This window comes from Phoxinus phoxinus (assembly GCF_949152265.1).
Source record: "Phoxinus phoxinus genome assembly, chromosome: 1".
Classification (NCBI taxonomy): domain Eukaryota; kingdom Metazoa; phylum Chordata; class Actinopteri; order Cypriniformes; family Leuciscidae; genus Phoxinus; species Phoxinus phoxinus.
The window spans coordinates 14,984,395-15,001,699 of NC_136876.1; the positions used below are offsets into that span (position 1 = coordinate 14,984,395).

The 17,305-nt window shown below is 38.7% G+C and overlaps 2 protein-coding genes across 3 annotated transcripts; one reads left to right on the forward strand and one right to left on the reverse strand.

The window, feature by feature from the left end:
- Positions 1-709: 709 nt before the first annotated feature.
- Positions 710-4,646, forward strand: LOC307009942 (G-protein coupled receptor 4-like; the record flags this gene model as incomplete). Its single annotated transcript, XM_079634193.1, has 2 exons — positions 710-787; positions 3,668-4,646. Exon 2 carries the CDS (start codon positions 3,702-3,704, stop codon positions 4,644-4,646), a length of 945 nt encoding a protein of 314 aa, XP_079490319.1. The 5' UTR covers positions 710-787; positions 3,668-3,701.
- A 1,750-nt stretch (positions 4,647-6,396) lies between these two features.
- On the reverse strand, positions 6,397-16,667 carry LOC307006856 (nuclear factor 7, brain). Of its 2 annotated transcripts, none has more exons than XM_079628306.1 (6): positions 16,271-16,667; positions 9,557-9,652; positions 9,245-9,475; positions 9,141-9,163; positions 8,367-8,485; positions 6,397-7,318 (listed from the first exon to the last, which is right to left on the reverse strand). In XM_079628306.1, the coding sequence occupies exons 1-6, from the start codon at positions 16,562-16,564 to the stop codon at positions 6,771-6,773; spliced, it is 1,311 nt and encodes a 436-aa protein (XP_079484432.1). In that variant the 5' UTR covers positions 16,565-16,667; the 3' UTR covers positions 6,397-6,770. The 2 variants fall into 2 exon arrangements, with proteins under 2 accessions (XP_079484432.1, XP_079484431.1); XM_079628305.1 differs by lacking the exon at positions 16,271-16,667 and adding an exon at positions 13,316-15,197.
- Between the last annotated feature and the right edge of the window lie 638 nt (positions 16,668-17,305).

The window sequence follows — 17,305 nt, forward strand, 5'->3', positions numbered from 1 at the left end:
ATAAAGGTGGAGGACAAACTTAATATAAGTCTTCTCTGTTATATGCACAATGCTCTATTTAAAAACAATCCAAAATCTTTTGTGGACAAATTGGTTTTTAGTGGCTATTGTCACGGACATGTTACGCGTCAGGTGAGCTCAGGTGTGTTAGTGGTTCCATCTGCAAGGTCCAATTGTATGAAAAGAACACTATTAGTTAGATCGTCATCTGCTTGGAATAAATTGGACTTAAGAACAAGACAAATATCTAACATATGTAATTTTAAGAAGACTCTAAAACAGATTTCAATTAATAGTATTACACCAGTTAATTAGTGACTGTTATAGGTATTGACTCTTTCAAATGCTGTATGTGTGTGAATGTGTATATGTGGATAAATGTATATATGTGATTATGTTATATGTCTGTTATATTTATGCATGTTATATTTGTGTATTTTAACTGTACATACGTTTTAGCACTTTTATGGGCCCCAGGAAGACTAGCAACCACATTGTGGAAGCTAATGGGGATCCAAATAAATAAACAAAATAAACAAATAAATAAGAAGAGCACACGATCCATTTTCAAAACAGTCTGTTTGCTATAACTCTTGCATGGGAAATAAGAGATTATGTGACTGAATCCATGGCAAACATATTTATTATTTTTCATGTATTATGAGAATTGATTAGCTTTACTTCTGTTGTACAGCACTTTTAACAAACATTCACCACACTACAATTTTGGCTCAGCAGAAGTGACAGGGGTGGTGGGGAGGAAAATAACACAGGGAGCTCAAAAAAGGTAAATTCATTCACTCATTTTCAATGAAAGGACACAACCCCTTAAAATGGCCTCAAACTGCTTTCACCAGTTGATGAAGTGATCAATCAAAAAAAAACACCTTCATGCAATCTATCTTGCAATTGCTAAGTTAGTGTCATGTTGGTCACAGCAGCATATAAGTGAATGTAGGGTTGTGGTTAAAACTTGTTTGGCTATTTCCCTGCCATAGTGTAATGATTATGTAAATTATGTTTTTTGTTTTTCTTTCAAGCATGCATAAGACCATGAATATACATTAAGGGAGTAAAATGTCCATTCTGTTTTTATGTTGACATGAAACTTATATGACTTGGAATTATGCCGATTTAAAGCAATGTTTCCCAACCCTGGTCAGTACCACAACTGTAGACATTTTGGATTTCTTTCTTATCTAACACACCCATTTCAGATCTTGGAGTCTCTACTTAATGAGCACGTTGAATCAGGTCTGATTATGAAGACGTACAAAAAGTTGTGTAGAGTTGGGCATATATCAGAACCACTAATTAAGATTGTGTAAATAGTCCACAACATAATTATCAAATAACTTTAACACTTGTCAAAATAAAGTTTCCTTGCTGCTTGAAGTCCCCAGAGCTGAAGGAGAAAAACACAATTGATTAACAGTGTCAATCCCTGGGAGCCTCCTTATCCTTCAGCAGACGGGCCACTAGAGAGAGTTTAGCCTAAAGGCAAAGAGAGTAGGGCAACAAAGGGTCCTTCTGAGGCCCCGATGGAGCAGTGGTACAGAGAATGACATGACGAGAATACATGAAGCTTACTGTCCCTTCAGACTTGACTTAGGGTGGTGCTTCACATAAGCTCTACTATAAAGTAGACAGATGAACCATAGAAGTTGTGGTTTGACATGTTTTAGGTTTCCCATTTCTTGTCCTGGAGGACTCCCAATAGTGCACCTTTTGCATGTCTCCTTATCTAACTGTAACACATCTATTTCAGGTCATGAAGTCTATGGTAATGAGGTGTTTGATTAGACCAGGGATGCCCAATCCTGGTCCTGGAGGGCAAACTTCCTGCATAGTTTATTTTCTTACCTTAATTAAATACATCTAAACCAGCTTAACAAGATCTTCAAGATGACTAGAAACATCCAGGCTGGTGTGTTGGGCCAAGTTATGCTGGAAATTCACTCTCCAGGAGCAGTATTGGACACCCTTGGATTAGGGAGACATACACTGTACCAAATGTGCTGTGTTGGGGGTCACTCCAGAACCAGGGTTGGAGAAAAACATTGTTAATCATGAATTTAAATCATGCAACGGATGAAGTTCCTGGCAAATCAATATTCATGTTAAATCAATTCTATTCACAATGTACAAGTGCAGCTCCCTTGCATAATCAAGTTGCCCGTTATATATCCAATCTGAGGAAATGGGGCTGAGCTTATGTCTGTCTTCTATGTTCCCTTAATTCCCTCTTGACAGTTGTTCTGCACAGATGTGTTTTTTGTGTACTCTGTGTACTTGTGTGTTTGTGCAGTGGCTCCCCTCCTGTGGGTATATGTAGCAGGATAACAGGAGAATATCCCCAGTGGAGACACTGTTTGTCATAGCTGATGTATTGTCAGACATCAACAACTGAGATGATCCATAAATTGCCATTAAGATTGAATCTTCTCAGATGCCCTGTACCAAAGAGAACTCATTACCACTCAGGAAAGTGTACAACTCTGCTCCTAAAGGACTACCTTCCTGCACATTTCAGTTGCAACCCTGCACTAAAACATGAAATTGTAATTTCATGTAATTTTCCAGTAATCCTGAACACATTGATTAGCTGGTTCAGGTGTGCTTGATTTGAGATGGAGCTAAACTCTGTGAGATAGTACCACTCCAGGAACATGATTGGTGACCCCTGGTGAAGACCTTAATGGACTTTTCAAGTCTATGGTGCTTACAGCAGAGTTCCACGTGCACAAAAGCCATGTTGGCCTTACCAATTAAGTGGTCTACGTCAGGGTAGCCAATCCTGGATAGCTAGTTTCCTGCATGTTTAAAAGTCCATGCATGCAATTCCAGGTAACCATCTGGTTCAGGTGTGTTTGATTAGGGTTGGAGCTAAACCCTGCAGGATTTTCCTGTCCAGGAGCAGGATTGGCTACCCCTGCCTAACTCAGAGGACAGGGATGTCCAATCCTGGTCCTGAAAAGCCAATGTCCTAGAGAGTTTAGCCTACTCCAACACACCTGTGTGGTTTCTAGTTAAGGCATTGATTAGCTGGTTCAAGTATGCATTATTGATGTGTAGGGCAGTGGCCCTCCAGGGAGAAGCGTCTCGCTGCAGCCTGCGGTGGACATCCAACCCGGCCCACGTCCAAGTGTGGCATCAGAAGCCACGCCCATGTCCAAATACAGAAAATTCTCATTGGCCTGATTCTTCCCAAACCAGTTCAGCGGAAACTCTGCCCTGCAGCCAATTTTTAAGATTTTATAGGTCATGTCAATCACAGTACTGATTGCCAACACCAAAACACTGATCCCTAAACCTACACGTCACTGTAACCTTATGCCTAACAAATAATTTAATCTAGAACCTACGTACTGAAACCCACCTAAAACCTACCCTACCTATTGGACATGGGCGTGGCTTCTGACAACACACTTGGATGTGGGCGGGGTTTGGATGTCCACCACAGGATGCATCGAGCCCTACTTCCTTCCAGTAGCAGGTTTGGTCACCCGTATAATATACACTTTACCATTCAAGGCTCTATACAGCATAAAACAATCTAAATCTGAAATCAATTTCTAAAACAGATATCATTAATGTTAGCAGACATACCAAATTATATTAACATGTTAATATGTTCAATTATCTTTATCATTTTCTCCTCCTCCAGAATCTCATTCATTGGTTTCAGCTCCTCAGAAATCATGGAGGGTCGACTATGTTGTATGACAAGCTACATCCTCAAAAGCAACCTGAATTCCTCTAACCTGACGACCAATTCAGTCAATGCGACGCATGCCTTCAGTGTGTTTGAAGGGTGCGAACAAATGGAGAGTGGTATCCTTTTTGACCTAGCTATACAATGCTTCAACGTGATCATAGGAATACCTGCCAACTTTCTGGTGATAACAAACCTAATAAACACCCGAAATGAGCCCTCAACTTCTGACATCTTCCTGGGCTGCCTGGCTTTCATGGACGCCTACTTCGGATTCATGACTATCATAGCGTTCCTCAATATCTACCACTGGAGGAGTGCTGTGGGTTGGATGGCTCTGAAGTTCTCCTTTGGCGTGAAGGACACCAGCGGGCCGCTCTTCCTCTCGTGTGTCTGTCTGGATCGATTTATAGCCGTTCTCTTCCCCATCGCATTTGGACAGTTGAAGGACGTCAAATACAGGATCGGCCTGACCATCGTGGTTCTGCTGCTCACTTTTGCTTATGCTTCGGCCAAAACCGTTGGTGGCCTGCCCAACTTTGAAAAGGTTTTCACTGGTGAGGTCTTGTTTGTTTTCACCTGGATGGTGGTGTGTAACATGGCCATCCTCTGGGCCCTGAAACGCTCACGAGGCTCTGGTAAAGATGAGATGCATCCTATGAAAAGAAAGGCGTTTAAGATGGTGCTGTCTATCTTGATCATCATCATGACCAACTATCTCCCTCTAGTTGCTCTGTTCCCCTTTGAAGACCATTATCCACATAAGGTCTTCACTTGCTATGTGCAGCCAGTGGGCTATGCCTTTTTAAACATCAGCAGCACTATCCAGCCCTTAACTTATTTGTCCCGCCTGGAGAAAGTACCATTAGTGCCTGAATCTTGTGTAAAGAAGTTAAGCTGCAAGGAGCAAGACAAGCCCTTGAAGGAATGATAACTTCTGCCTGAAATAATGTCTGAAATCTGGCTTGAAATATTTAACATCCTACTGTAGCCTACTAGTACTGCATTTTCATAGCTCTTTGGTTTGCTATATACCTTCTATATAATCTCCTATAATCTATTAAATTGAACAAAAATAATTATTGTACTGGTGGTTTTAGACTCCATTTCATGTTATGTCTTTGAATTGTAACACTGAATTCTGAATATCAAATCATTCATTACGCAAATATACATTGTTTGTAAAATTCCAAGCATTAAAATGATATTTTGTGAACTATGAATAAAGCATTCAAAGGATCATTTAAAGAGTTGTGGCGCCACCATGTGTATCAGAGCAAAAATAAGGAAAGCCCTTTATGGGAAGTTTATTTTTATTTTTTCTGTTTATAATGGACCCCAGAAATAAATTTGTTCAAACATTTTGTTAGTTATATGTCATGCATTGCCATATGTATCCTTAAATAGATGAATGTACGTTAAAATGTGATCCCATGGGGTTTTGTTGTTCTGACTCATCAGGGACACCACAAATAGAAAAATAACACTAAAAAAAATTCATTAGGGCTATTTACTATTTAAAATTATGAACTGAAGCAAAAACAAACAATCTCTGCATTTGGGAAACCATTTTGTGAATCAGAGACGTTTGTCTACAGCTCTTAACATGGATTCCCTAGCACGTTTTACAAAAGAGTTGACATTTAAATGAATACATTCTATATATTGTGCCACATTTTGGATGGATTTGCCCAACAACCAGTATACAAAAATTCCTTTCTTTCTGCTCAAATCATGCTGGCTAAATCAAATGTTTAGCCTTCAAAACAGAGAAATTCAACAAAATGTGACAGTTTTGGGACACTATTAATTTTGTATCTACAATAACTGTTGAACTTAAAGGGATAGTTCACCCAAAAATGAAAAAAAACCCCCCATGATTTACTCAAACCCGAAGCCATCCTAGGTGTATATGACATTCTTCTTTCAGACGAATACAATCGGAGTTATATTAAAAAAAGGTCCTGGCTTTTCCAAGCTTTATAATGGCAGTGAATGGGCAACCTTTTTTTGAAGTCCATACAAGTGCATCTATCCATCATAAAAGTGTCCCAAAGCGTTACGTTCTTGTAAGAAAAATGTCCATATTTAAAACTTTATCGACTAAAATAACTAGCTTCCGGCAGACGGCCTTACGCAAGTCGACTTACGCCAAGAGAGTAACACTTGACGATGTAGGATGTAGGAGTAGCGTTAGCTTTGACGCCTCTCGCGGTTCAAACAAACAGAGTTGGTCAACCGCGTTCGTCATTACGCTGTGCGTCAAGTTCAAGGGTTAGTCTTTCGCAGTAAATCGATGCATATGGCCGTCTGCTGGAAGCTAGTTATTTTAGGTGACAGTTTTAAATATGGATATTTTTCTTACACCAACGCTTCGCTTCAGAATACCTTTATTAACCCCTCGGAGCCGTCTGGGACACTTTTATGATGGATGGATGTACTTGTATGGACTTCAAAAAAATGGTGCCCATTCACTGCCATTATAAAGCTTGGGAAAGCCAGGACATTTTTTTTATATAACTCCAATTGTATTCCTCTGAAAGAAGAATGTCATATACACCTTGGCTTCAGGGTGAGTAATTCATGGGGTTTTGGGTGAATTATCCCTTTAATTATCAAAAAATAAAAAAATAAAATTGTATATATATATATATATATATTTTTTTTTTTTTTTGTCTTTTGGAAGTTGCATAAATCTGAAAGGACACGTGCCTCAGAAAACAAGATTCAGAAAACAATGTGCATTTGTTTGAATGTTCTTTAATAGCAATAAAGATAAGCTTGCATATTAATGTGTAGAAATCAAAATTATAAGACGAGGTCACAGGCACATTAAGAGCAAGTTTACACGACATCGATGTACTAAAAACGGAGAAGTTTTTCTTTCACGTTTTTCGAAAACATACACTTTGAAACCCCCAAAAGCTCAAACAGTAGAGCATGGCAAGATCAGGGGTTGATTTCCAGGAGATGGATGAACTTGTAAAACATAAATCGCTTTAAGCATCTGTCAAATGTGTACAAATGTGTATTTTCACAGTATACATTTTCAAAATTATAATTTCTCTATTTTAAATGAAGACACCAACACAGGCTTGGATAGAATTCGCAAAGGATGCTTGCTTTGCGTGTAAAAGTATGGCAATAACTTTTCTGTAAAGACCTGTTTGAAAGCGTATATAATTTCCTGACATGAAGGCTTTGAAAAAATCACCTCCCCTCTGTCCCAGTTCAGCTGAACCAAGACGCTCTGCAGTTTGTCCTCCACTTTTAGAGCCATTGGGGGTGATGCCATAGCCCTGTATTGCCCATCACGAAGGCAGATGGTCCAGAAGCCATTCTCTGGTCTCGCAGGTACTTCCTGATCTCTCTTCACACGCTCGCTGGCCAAGCCCAGGATCCAGTCCTCGTTGTCACCAACCTCAACCTCCCAGCTGTGGCTTGCTGAGTTAAAGCCAGTGCTACCCAGCACCTCTGCGCTGATGTGGAAGCGCTCAGGGTTACTGGGGAGCCCTTGGTTTGGGGTGCTATATTGGAGACTGGTGAGGTCATCGGAGAGCGTCAAGCAAGGGTGGGCTGTGTTTGGGTCCAGAATTATTGGGCCTGACGAAAGAAGACAGATGTTGAAAACATACAGTGAACATGTTTACATATACACTGATAACTCCCAAAAATGAGCTTGATTGAATTAACCAATTGTCCTGGAAACGCAACTAAAGTGCGTTATTTAAAAATGAGGTTATTAGTGACATGAAAACCCAATCATTCAAGTATCTGACTCTGAGAATCCCATTTGTTATGTGAAAATTGATGTTAAATAAGCAGAAGTTTCACTGTACAGTTCACACACACACATTTGATTTGGCTCAGGTTTTACGCCAGATGTCCTTCTTAACACAACCCAGACAAAAACACGTTCACACTCACAGTGTCACACACACTTCTATGACAGTTTGGCATATCCAAACCATCTGACCTGCATGTCTTTGGACTGTAGGAGAAACTGGAGCAGCCGGGAGACATATATATATATATATATATATATAGTACCTTTTGAAAACCCAGTCATCTTTTTTTGTTTTGGCATTTTCAAAACCATGATTTGCATTTGTTAAAATTGGCATTGTGAAACTTGACTGGATTTTTTTCAGCAGAATAATTTACCCTACTAATACATGAAATGCTCAACACTTGGTTGGCTTTATTTGTCATTTACAGGTTGTTGTTTTTTTGTGTCATTATACACTTTTCAATTATGAACCGATGCAGGAACACACTGCAAAATCTCTGCATTCGGTTGCAGCCATATTGACAAAATGACATATTTTGGCTTTAAAACAGAGTAATTCAATAAAAGGGGAGAACTTATAGGGGACACTATAAATGTTGCACCTTTTTTTCTTGCGCCATGCACCTTCACTAGTCTGGAATTGAATACTTTGATTGAAAGTTTTTTTTTATATTGTTTTATCAATTCAAACCATTCGATATCACAATAATATGATATCACAAAATCCCAGAATGTGGTCCTATCAGCCATGGTATGATTAACCTAGCTTTAAATGCTTATAACTAAGCAGTAAAATAAATTGACTACATTAACCCTTCAAAATAAACCAACACATGTCCTTTACTTTAAAGAGGTACTTACTGTAAGGTGCAACTGCCTGCATGCTCTCCCAGACCTTGTACTTTAGATTCCCAAGATACTTCGATTCATCCAACAAAGATCCAGACATGCATTCTGGATCCTGCAATGTGCACAATGTTCTGCAAATAAAAAAAAATATATCATACATATACTGTATATACTTCACAGAGTGGACTCTTGCATTGACAAAACAAAATCTTGACCAGAAATTGATGCACCTCTTGATGAAAGTAGCCTCACAACATTTATTTACATCAAGAGGTGCATCAATTTTTGGTCAAGATCTTGTATGGTCAATTTAAGGTCTGGATTGCCAATTCATCTGTGAAAATTATTCGTCATGCTCCCTCACAACCATTCTTTCACAATTTGAGCCGGATGAATCTTGACATTGTCATCCTGTGTCTTTATCCATGATTGTTTAAGAAATGAAAAGTTACACACGCCATCAATTAGGGTTAGAAGAACTGTTGCCAAACATATAACATGCTAGAAACATAATAATCACATCAATAATGATCCAATCATAGACTCTTAAGCATTTATTGCCTATTTAAATCCAAACAGCGACTTTTTTATACGTCTAATAGGTCACAGACATAAAAGAAATGACAGAGAACATATTTGTGTACTGTATATATGGTTCCCCCCGCAAAAATTTTTAGGCAGCGACCCACAAGTTTTGCAGAACCACTGAATTAGAAGCAATAGTAAAAACAAAAAAGGAGAAAGCAAAGAAAAAAATAACAAAAAGAAAGTCATCGATATACTCACCCCTGTATTGTAGCTTTGAAGTTCTGTAAAAGATAAAGGTGAATTAATAAACGAACGAATGGAGAATGAGAACGTGTTATTCAAAAAGATGTAAACATTCTCACCTGCAGCAATGTTAAATCTTCAGCGTTCATGGTTTGCTCCATTGTCCTGATCATGTCTGTAAGAGCTGATATCCTCCGTCTGTTATCATCGTCTCTGTTCTTCACGGCCGCGACCCGCCGCTCTTCCTCCTCCTTCAGTCCTGATAACCTGCGCTCTTCTTCCTCATACAGAAACTGATGAAGCTTGAGAAACTCGTCCTTCGTCTGTCTCTCAACCCGCTGAGCCTGATTCTAAGACAAATAACTGACATTGCAGAAATACTGACCGACCTTCTGACAGAAGTCACTTATCTGATCACATAAAATATTTACCTTAATGTGCTCCAGAGTAAAGGCTGAAGATTGTCTTGCTTTATTGAATAATTCCAGCTTATGTTGCAGTATCTTCATGGCAGCACACATTTCATCCTGCAAATGAAACATCTTTATTTAAAGTAAAACTAAGGATATATTCCTCAATGTAATGTGCGCAAAACAGTGACAGGAACAAGATTTTGCTTTGGGCATCAAAATGAAAAGTTAATGTTTATTTATTTCGCTGTCCTAACAATGCCTTATTATTGCCCAGATTCACAGACAAGGCTTAAAGGGTTAGTTCACCCAAAAATTTAAATGATCCCATAATTCACCTTTGGCTAAGCCCCGCCCCCTTAGTTACTGTTGCTACGTCTCTCAACTTCATCTGGGCTCTGGTTTGGTATCAACATGGCTTATGCTGTGACAGCTCTTCCTGCAGAAATTTTATCAAACTTTTATAAAGCAGCAAATAAAGTGTCCAATAGAAGTAGGCAAAAGGGGCTGCAATATGCGTTCAAAGGCTATAACGTTATTCAAGACATACCGGTGAAACACAAGCAACAACAAGGCATCCAAATAGAGGCAAAAGCATAACGGTCACAGTCAAAAAATGAACCACCGCATATCCTAATCGAGACGGACTAACAATATCAAGGAGCAACACTGTTCATGCAAAGCTGGGTAGGTCTCTATTCACTTCTATAATTATTTACAAAGCAAACGGACTACGCGAGTATAAAGTTGTATTTATTAGCAGCGTGTGCTAGCGTATCAACAATTAGGGCAGAGAACCGAAATCATAACCTAAACCAGCATAAAACTGTCTAACTAGTATAACTTCACAGTAAGGTTAAAAGCTAAATGTATCTTAGAGCAAAGGTGAGCTTGTTGATCCTTGAGGGGTTTCGCAGACTGAGAGGACGTCCACACAGTTTAATCCAAAGACGACAAGGATTTGACTTCGGTTTTGGGAAGGGAAAAAAAGGACACCCCCCTCCAACCTCTCTGGGAAACGCGTATCTGTGTTACAAATGCCCCAGGCACAACGCTTTTCCATAGTTTTGATAAAACTACAACGGTAATAGCCTGCCGAGACCAAAAATATGAGACGCCTGTGTTAAAGTCAATGGAGCGTTGTGAAAAAGTGTCGGACCCTCTGTGGGAGCTCGTTCTTGGCTGCGCTGTGATTGGTCAATCTACATTCTAGGGTGTGGCTTAGCCAAAGGCGAATTTACTCACCCTCAAACTTTCTTCTATCAGCCAAACACATTCAGAGTTATATTAACAAGCGTGGGGTCAGAGGTCGCTCTTTCGCCGGAACTAGACTCGTATACGGTCGTTACCGAAAGCCAGTGATTATAGTTAATAAAGTTATAAATATGGATATTTTTCTTACACAAACGCATCGCATTAGAAATCTCAGGCTCTATTCGCTTACATTATAAAGATGGGAAGAGACAGGATTTCTTTTAAATATAACTCTGATTGTGTTTGGCTGAAAGAAGAAAGTCATATACGCTTGAGAGCGAGTAAATAATACGAAAATTTTCCTTTTTGGGTGAACTAACTCTTTAAGTCTAGTCTCAAGTTAAAATGCACGTTGGAGCTGAAAGTTAACTGTTAACTGAAAATGAAATGCACTGGAATATTTGAATATGTCAGTGCCATTGTTTTGTAGCCTGGTTCTACCAGACTCTCGTACATTTAGGGGTGTGCCGGTTTCAGAATTGGTGATGACGGTTATGATGTGAGTCAAATGTGACGGTTCGTAACATAACCGTCGGTTTTTTTTTTAAATCCTTAAAAAAAAAAAGCAATGAACATGCTTTGTTTTAAATAAATCACACACACTAAACAAATCCTTTTAAAAACGTAGGCTGCTTAAATTATATAAGAGCTGCATAAAAATGAATGAGTAGGCCTAAATTACAAATGATAAAATCTACATACCTTTATCAAAGAAAAAAAAAGTCGAACAACGATTGTTGTGATAATACCTTAATTAAACGAACTAAATACAGGAAACAAAAAAAGTGCAATGACATTTTAAATTCCTAATCTTTTTCGACTTCAAAGTTCCGTGACAGGAACACCAACATGTTCACTTTACTCGGTTTTAGTGACGATCTGACAGGGGTAGCTGTGTTACCCGCAGTGCTAAAAACTCGCTCTGATGCTGTGCTTGTAGCACAAATACACATGTATTTACGTGCCAATTTTGCTAAGAGCGGATAGCGTGTGTCTCCCCACCATGCTAGTGGATTAGCCGTAGAGTCAATTGGTTCTTCTTGGAGATAGCGGGTTAACTCCGTGTCAGCGCGCGCTCTGATCGGTAAAGGGGCAGATATTTCAGACCTCCGTTTATTAGGGAGATCTCCAAGATTTCTCAAAGCCGCACCCGTCTAGAAAGGATGTAGCAAAGATATGTAATGCTAATGCATGAGGCATAGGCATAGTTTCATTCATTTACGATGAGATGCGCTCTAGTTCACAACGCAATGCAAGTGAACGCGGCGTGCCGGCGCCTCAATGTCACGGTTATTATATTGTCTGCTATATTAGCTATTAAATACATGCAATTGGTTGATGAAACATTTATTAAAATTAAGGTACAATTTGTACAAAACGAAATTCGCTTTAAGGAAAGGCTTACAAAGCAAAACTTATATGAAGTGGTAAAAATCATTTCTGACGATTTACAAAACAAAACTTCATTAAGTGGTAAAAACCATGTCTCCCGATGTATTGCGCATATTATGATCCTATCTAAAAAATTATTATTATTATTTTTTTTTTTTATGTTTGTAAAAAATATTTTAATAACACGGTTTTGGCGGTTATAGAGTTCTAATGACGGTGTTTAACTATAACCGTCGGTCTCACGGTTATATACTAACCGTCACACCCCTACGTACATTTAACCTGTACATAGAGTCTGGCCACTCTCCATTGATAAGCGTTAACTTCCTTGTAGGCGGGTCCTCTGTTGAAGTTTAAAACTATTGGATCTGCCCAGAGACACTCTGGATCTGCCATAACCAATTGCTAACGTTTGGTCGTGACGTATGACGACTCAAACTAGCGCACAACCTCATCGTTCTCAGCCACTCCCTCTGTTCGCTGATTGGACCTGCAAAAAATTGATCAGAGAAAACCCAAGAATATACCACAATCCCAGACCTACTGAAGGAAAATGAAAATTGAGCGGAAGTACGCAGGAGGGCGGAGCCAGGCTAATTGTTTTGTCTCGAGATGCACACCAGTAATGTTTTTCTAAAGCAAGTTTATAAAAGCTACTTAAATGTCAATTTAACTAAGACCTAATTTAAGCCCTGTTTGAGAAACTAGGCCAATATGGTTAGTTGCATTTACATTTAGCGTTGACTTTTTTCAGAACAGATCTAAAACCCACTAGATGAGAACAGAAAAAAAAAACTATATGAAGAACTGAAGCACTTTTCAATACAAACTTCTCTTTCCAGCACTAATCCAACGGTGCAAGTACACTTTGAAAGATTTATGTCACATTTTGGATTGAGTCGATCCCATTTTCCCAGAATACAATGGGACGCATATGCCACAATGGGAACTCGAACAAGGGGAATGAAGAAGGTGTCGTTTGAAAGCCTGCCATGATCTTTTTGGCCGAACACTGTGATAATGTCAAAGCAAACTTGATAAACAGCATTCTTATGCCCTGCTGCTGTAAATCTTGAGAACAGCAACACAATGTTACACAGTGTGTCGAAACAATGTGGCTCTGTCAAACTCTACCTTGCAGTCCAGAGCCGCCTCTGCCGTGGGAGAGCAGTCGTGACCTTTGTGCATTTTTGAGGCTTGGCACACCACGCAGATGGGCTCCTGATCCACCAGACAGAATAGTTTGAGCTTTTCCCCATGTCTCCAGCACAGGGTGTTTGATCCAGGCGCACTGCCCTGGCCTTTCCCCAGCTGAAAAGCTTCACACAGGTTTTTGAGGGCCCGGTTTGAAAGTGGGCTTTTCTTGGAGGCTTTTCTCCGGCAGACGGGGCAGCTGCGAAAGACTGCGCTCTCCCAGAAGTGCTCCAGACACCTCCTGCAGAAACTGTGGCTGCATGGCAAAAGCACCGGATCCTGGAAGATGTCACAGCACACGGGACAGGAGAGGTCCTCTTCGGGAAGGTTTGCAGACATGTCCTTTAGCAGGTACCGCTTTCTTCGGGTTTTAATCGAAGGGCTTGTTGTCTGCGTTAGACATCTCAAGCTGAAGCTTTACAGGTGTTCTGGTTTCAGCGCTGATAATGTGTCTGTCTTGACATGCAACAGTAGAGAGGGAGGGGTCTGAGCACACTGAACTAGTAAAACTCGAAGTGATTGTTGAATGATTTAGAGAGTGGATGGTAGTTGATCGACTTCCTACAGACCACTCCTGTAGTCTAATTCAAATAGTAGGTGTGGTCTCACTATTTAAGTTCATTAGTATAGTTAGTATACATCCATTAGTAACATACACAATAAGGTTCCAAAAGTGGGTTTTCACAGCGATGCCATAGAAGAATGGTACCCAAAAAAAAGTCTTCCACTATATAATACAACTTTTTTTCCATTATAAAGAACTTCCCGAGGATGTTAAAGGCTCTTCATGGAACCATTGATGCCAATAAAGAACTTTAATTTTCATGATTGTTGTGTATATGAATATGAGTTTATATTTATGTATTGTGACACATGCAAATCTCATTAATGCAAAATAATCTCTGTAATGCAAAACAACCATTCTAATGTAATTGGGTAATTTATACATCAAATTATTAATTGCTTTGTTTGACTTTTTTTTTCTATGCTGGGAAAAATGGCACTCAAACTAATCAATTAATCTTAACTTGGGTTTTCTGAGTAAGCAAGGGATAGTATGTGAATACAGATTATTAGATTTTTATAATTAAGTTAAGACTAAGTTAAATAGTAATATATAAGACAGTTTGTTTGTTTTAAGTGTTGCTATTCTAGCAAAGCTATTCATCTGTGGGGTCCCTCAGGAGTCAATCCTTGGACCAATTTCTTATTTATATAAATGATTTGTCAAATGTTTCAAATATTCTTACTCCAATAATGTTTGCAGATGACACAAACTTAGTAAGCAACTCTCTCACTCAAATTTTTATTTATTAAGAATATAAATTATGGTCTAATCGTATATGCTAATTGGTTTAATTTAAATAAATTATCTTTGAATATAAAAAAGTATATTTTTTATTTGTCGGTGGTAAAAAAAACTATATCCTGGATTTATCCAAAATAACATTCGAGTGTATTGAGGTGCCTCAAGTGTCAACTATAAAATTCCAGGGAGTTTTTGTTGATGAGAGCTTGAGTTCACCACATGAAAAAATAAATAAATCTACCAGTATAATTGTCACAACTGATGTGGTAGTTCTCGGAATGAAGACGAAGAAAATGAAATGCTAATTTTCTTTAATAAACATGACGATAATACATAGCATAAGGCAGACAGAACAATCACACAAACTACTCCCATATAGACGAGAACTGACAATGAACTGAAAGAAACAGGGGTTATAAATACACAAGGAACTTAACGACAGACAGCTGAACATAATCAGTAACAAAGGAGACTAACTAGCATGTGATCAAGATGAACTGAAGCACATGAAACCAACACAAAGAAATTAAATTAACACAAGACAACAATAAGGAGGGTTAGGCACCTTGTTACGAAAATGTCTTCTTACTCTTAACTATAGTTTAATGTATCCGTATCTCATCTTGTAATATATAAAGTTTAGGAGAGCACTTTAAACATTTCGCAAAAAAATATTAATAATTCAGAAACATTTTGTTGGGATTGCACCCGATCAAATGCATTTATTTCATCTGAAACTTCAGGTTATGATATTAATACATCTCAAATATGTGTTTTCACTTATAAGATATATTCAAGTAAATTAAACGTAATATTCCAGAGCAATTTAAGATGCATTTTAAATTCTCTAGACTATTTCCCGTTTCCTATATTTTTCAGGCGTGTCTTTAATAGTCAGTGGTTACAGAGAGTCGCCTCTCAGCATCCTACCCGGTGTCTTTCACAGTAAATTTTGCAGTGTTAAATTAGCACTTAATACTTGGTCAGAGTGTATTTGGTCCCACTCATAATTGGTGCTATAAGTCTGTTTGACGCACCCACCGCTAGCCTAGCTTAGCACAAAGACTGGATGTAAATGGTTGCAGCTAGCATACTAATCCAAATAAGTGACAAAATAACGCAAATATTTTCCTATTAACATGTTGTGATTTGTATAGTCACAGAGTGAACAAAAAACAAAGTCACATGAGACACTATAAATACTGGGAACTATATTCTCTGAAGGCGAAGCACTGCTACTTGGGCGGATTGATAACCTAACCGCAGCACCTGAGACGCGACGTGGTGAGGAGCAGAGAGTTCGTTCAGAGTTTGGGTAACAGAGTCAGCAATTTATAAATAGTAAAAGCGTAGTTTACAATCATGGGTTTTCGCTGTATTGTAAAGAGCTGTGACAAACAGGGGAGACCAGGTAATACCAATACTAACATTACAGGGGATACATGGAGCCCGTAAACAACTGCAATAGTACCACCCTATTCATATACACCACCCTATTCACTAACGTTACATTAGATCTAAGTTAGCTAATGGCACTGTTACAGTAACGTTAGGCTAAACATTTAAAAATATAACGGAACACTTACCGCAGCACTTTGTCCTGTATGTGATATCGATGGGATGGCCGTATCCTTCAGCACACGTTTCATGGTCCTCGTGGCTAATTCCATTTTTTGGAAATAGTCGTCCTCAGTGAAATGTACCGAGCAAACATAATGTCCCTTGATAATCTCTTTAGGTGTGTTTAGATCAATATCCAGAGCAAGTAGCCATTTCTTCATCCGGTCAGCGTTTTTAGTTGGGATTCTATGAAACATCATGGTATTACCTGGTCTCCCCTGTTTATTGTCACAGCTCTTTACAATACAGCGAAAACCCATGATTGCAAACTACGCTTTTACTATTTATAAACTGCTGACTCTGTTACCCAAACTCTGAACTAACTCTCTGCTCCTCACCACAGTAGTATATTCCTGCACAACCGGAGGCTGCAGTTTCAGGACCCCAGTTATAGGACCGCAGTTATAGGACCCTAGTTTTTTTGTGACAGCGCCACCTACCGAACTGGATGATATAGCGGCGGCTGCAGTTCTAGGAACCAGGTGGTACATAGTATCAAGATATTTAATCTCAGGTTTATTACTACTTTTTATAAAATGTGATTTTTTTTAAAATTCAAAATGCATCAGAGGTTAACTACAAAGTGTGTACACAAAGTGAATCACAATTTTACATTTAAACAAATTAATTTACACAAAATATAAATGAAAAATGTATATCAATCTTTAAACAGCTGAAAAAGTGGAACAAGTCTTAGTTTCTTGAATTATACTGTATATTGATTAAACTCAAGTTTAACTAATTAGCTCATTATCAGGTAAAATAAAGATGGAATCAGCATATGCAGTCACTAAATTAAAGCCAGATATTTTAAAGGTTGTAGAGAGGCAAGACAAGACTCAAGAATGATTCAAAAAATTATATTTATGTAATTCTTGCAATCAATAACAACAGCACCCAAAATACCCCCTTTTTCCATCAGTTGCTGCACAGACAGAATGGCTGTAGGTAGGCTTCAACTCTGTGTGTGTGTGTGTGTGTGTGTGTGTGTGTGTGTGTGT

Coding starts and splice junctions, on each gene's coding strand:
- LOC307006856 (XM_079628305.1), bottom strand. CDS start 13,714: ATGTCTGCAAACCTTCCCGAAGAGGACCTCTCCTGTCCCGTGTGCTGT. Junction 9,653..13,315: donor AGGCGGCTCTGGACTGCAAG/GTAGAGTTTGAC, acceptor TTTCATTTGCAG/GATGAAATGTGTGCTGCCAT. Junction 8,486..9,140: donor TTCAAAGCTACAATACAGGG/GTGAGTATATCG, acceptor TTTTATTTGCAG/AACATTGTGCACATTGCAGG.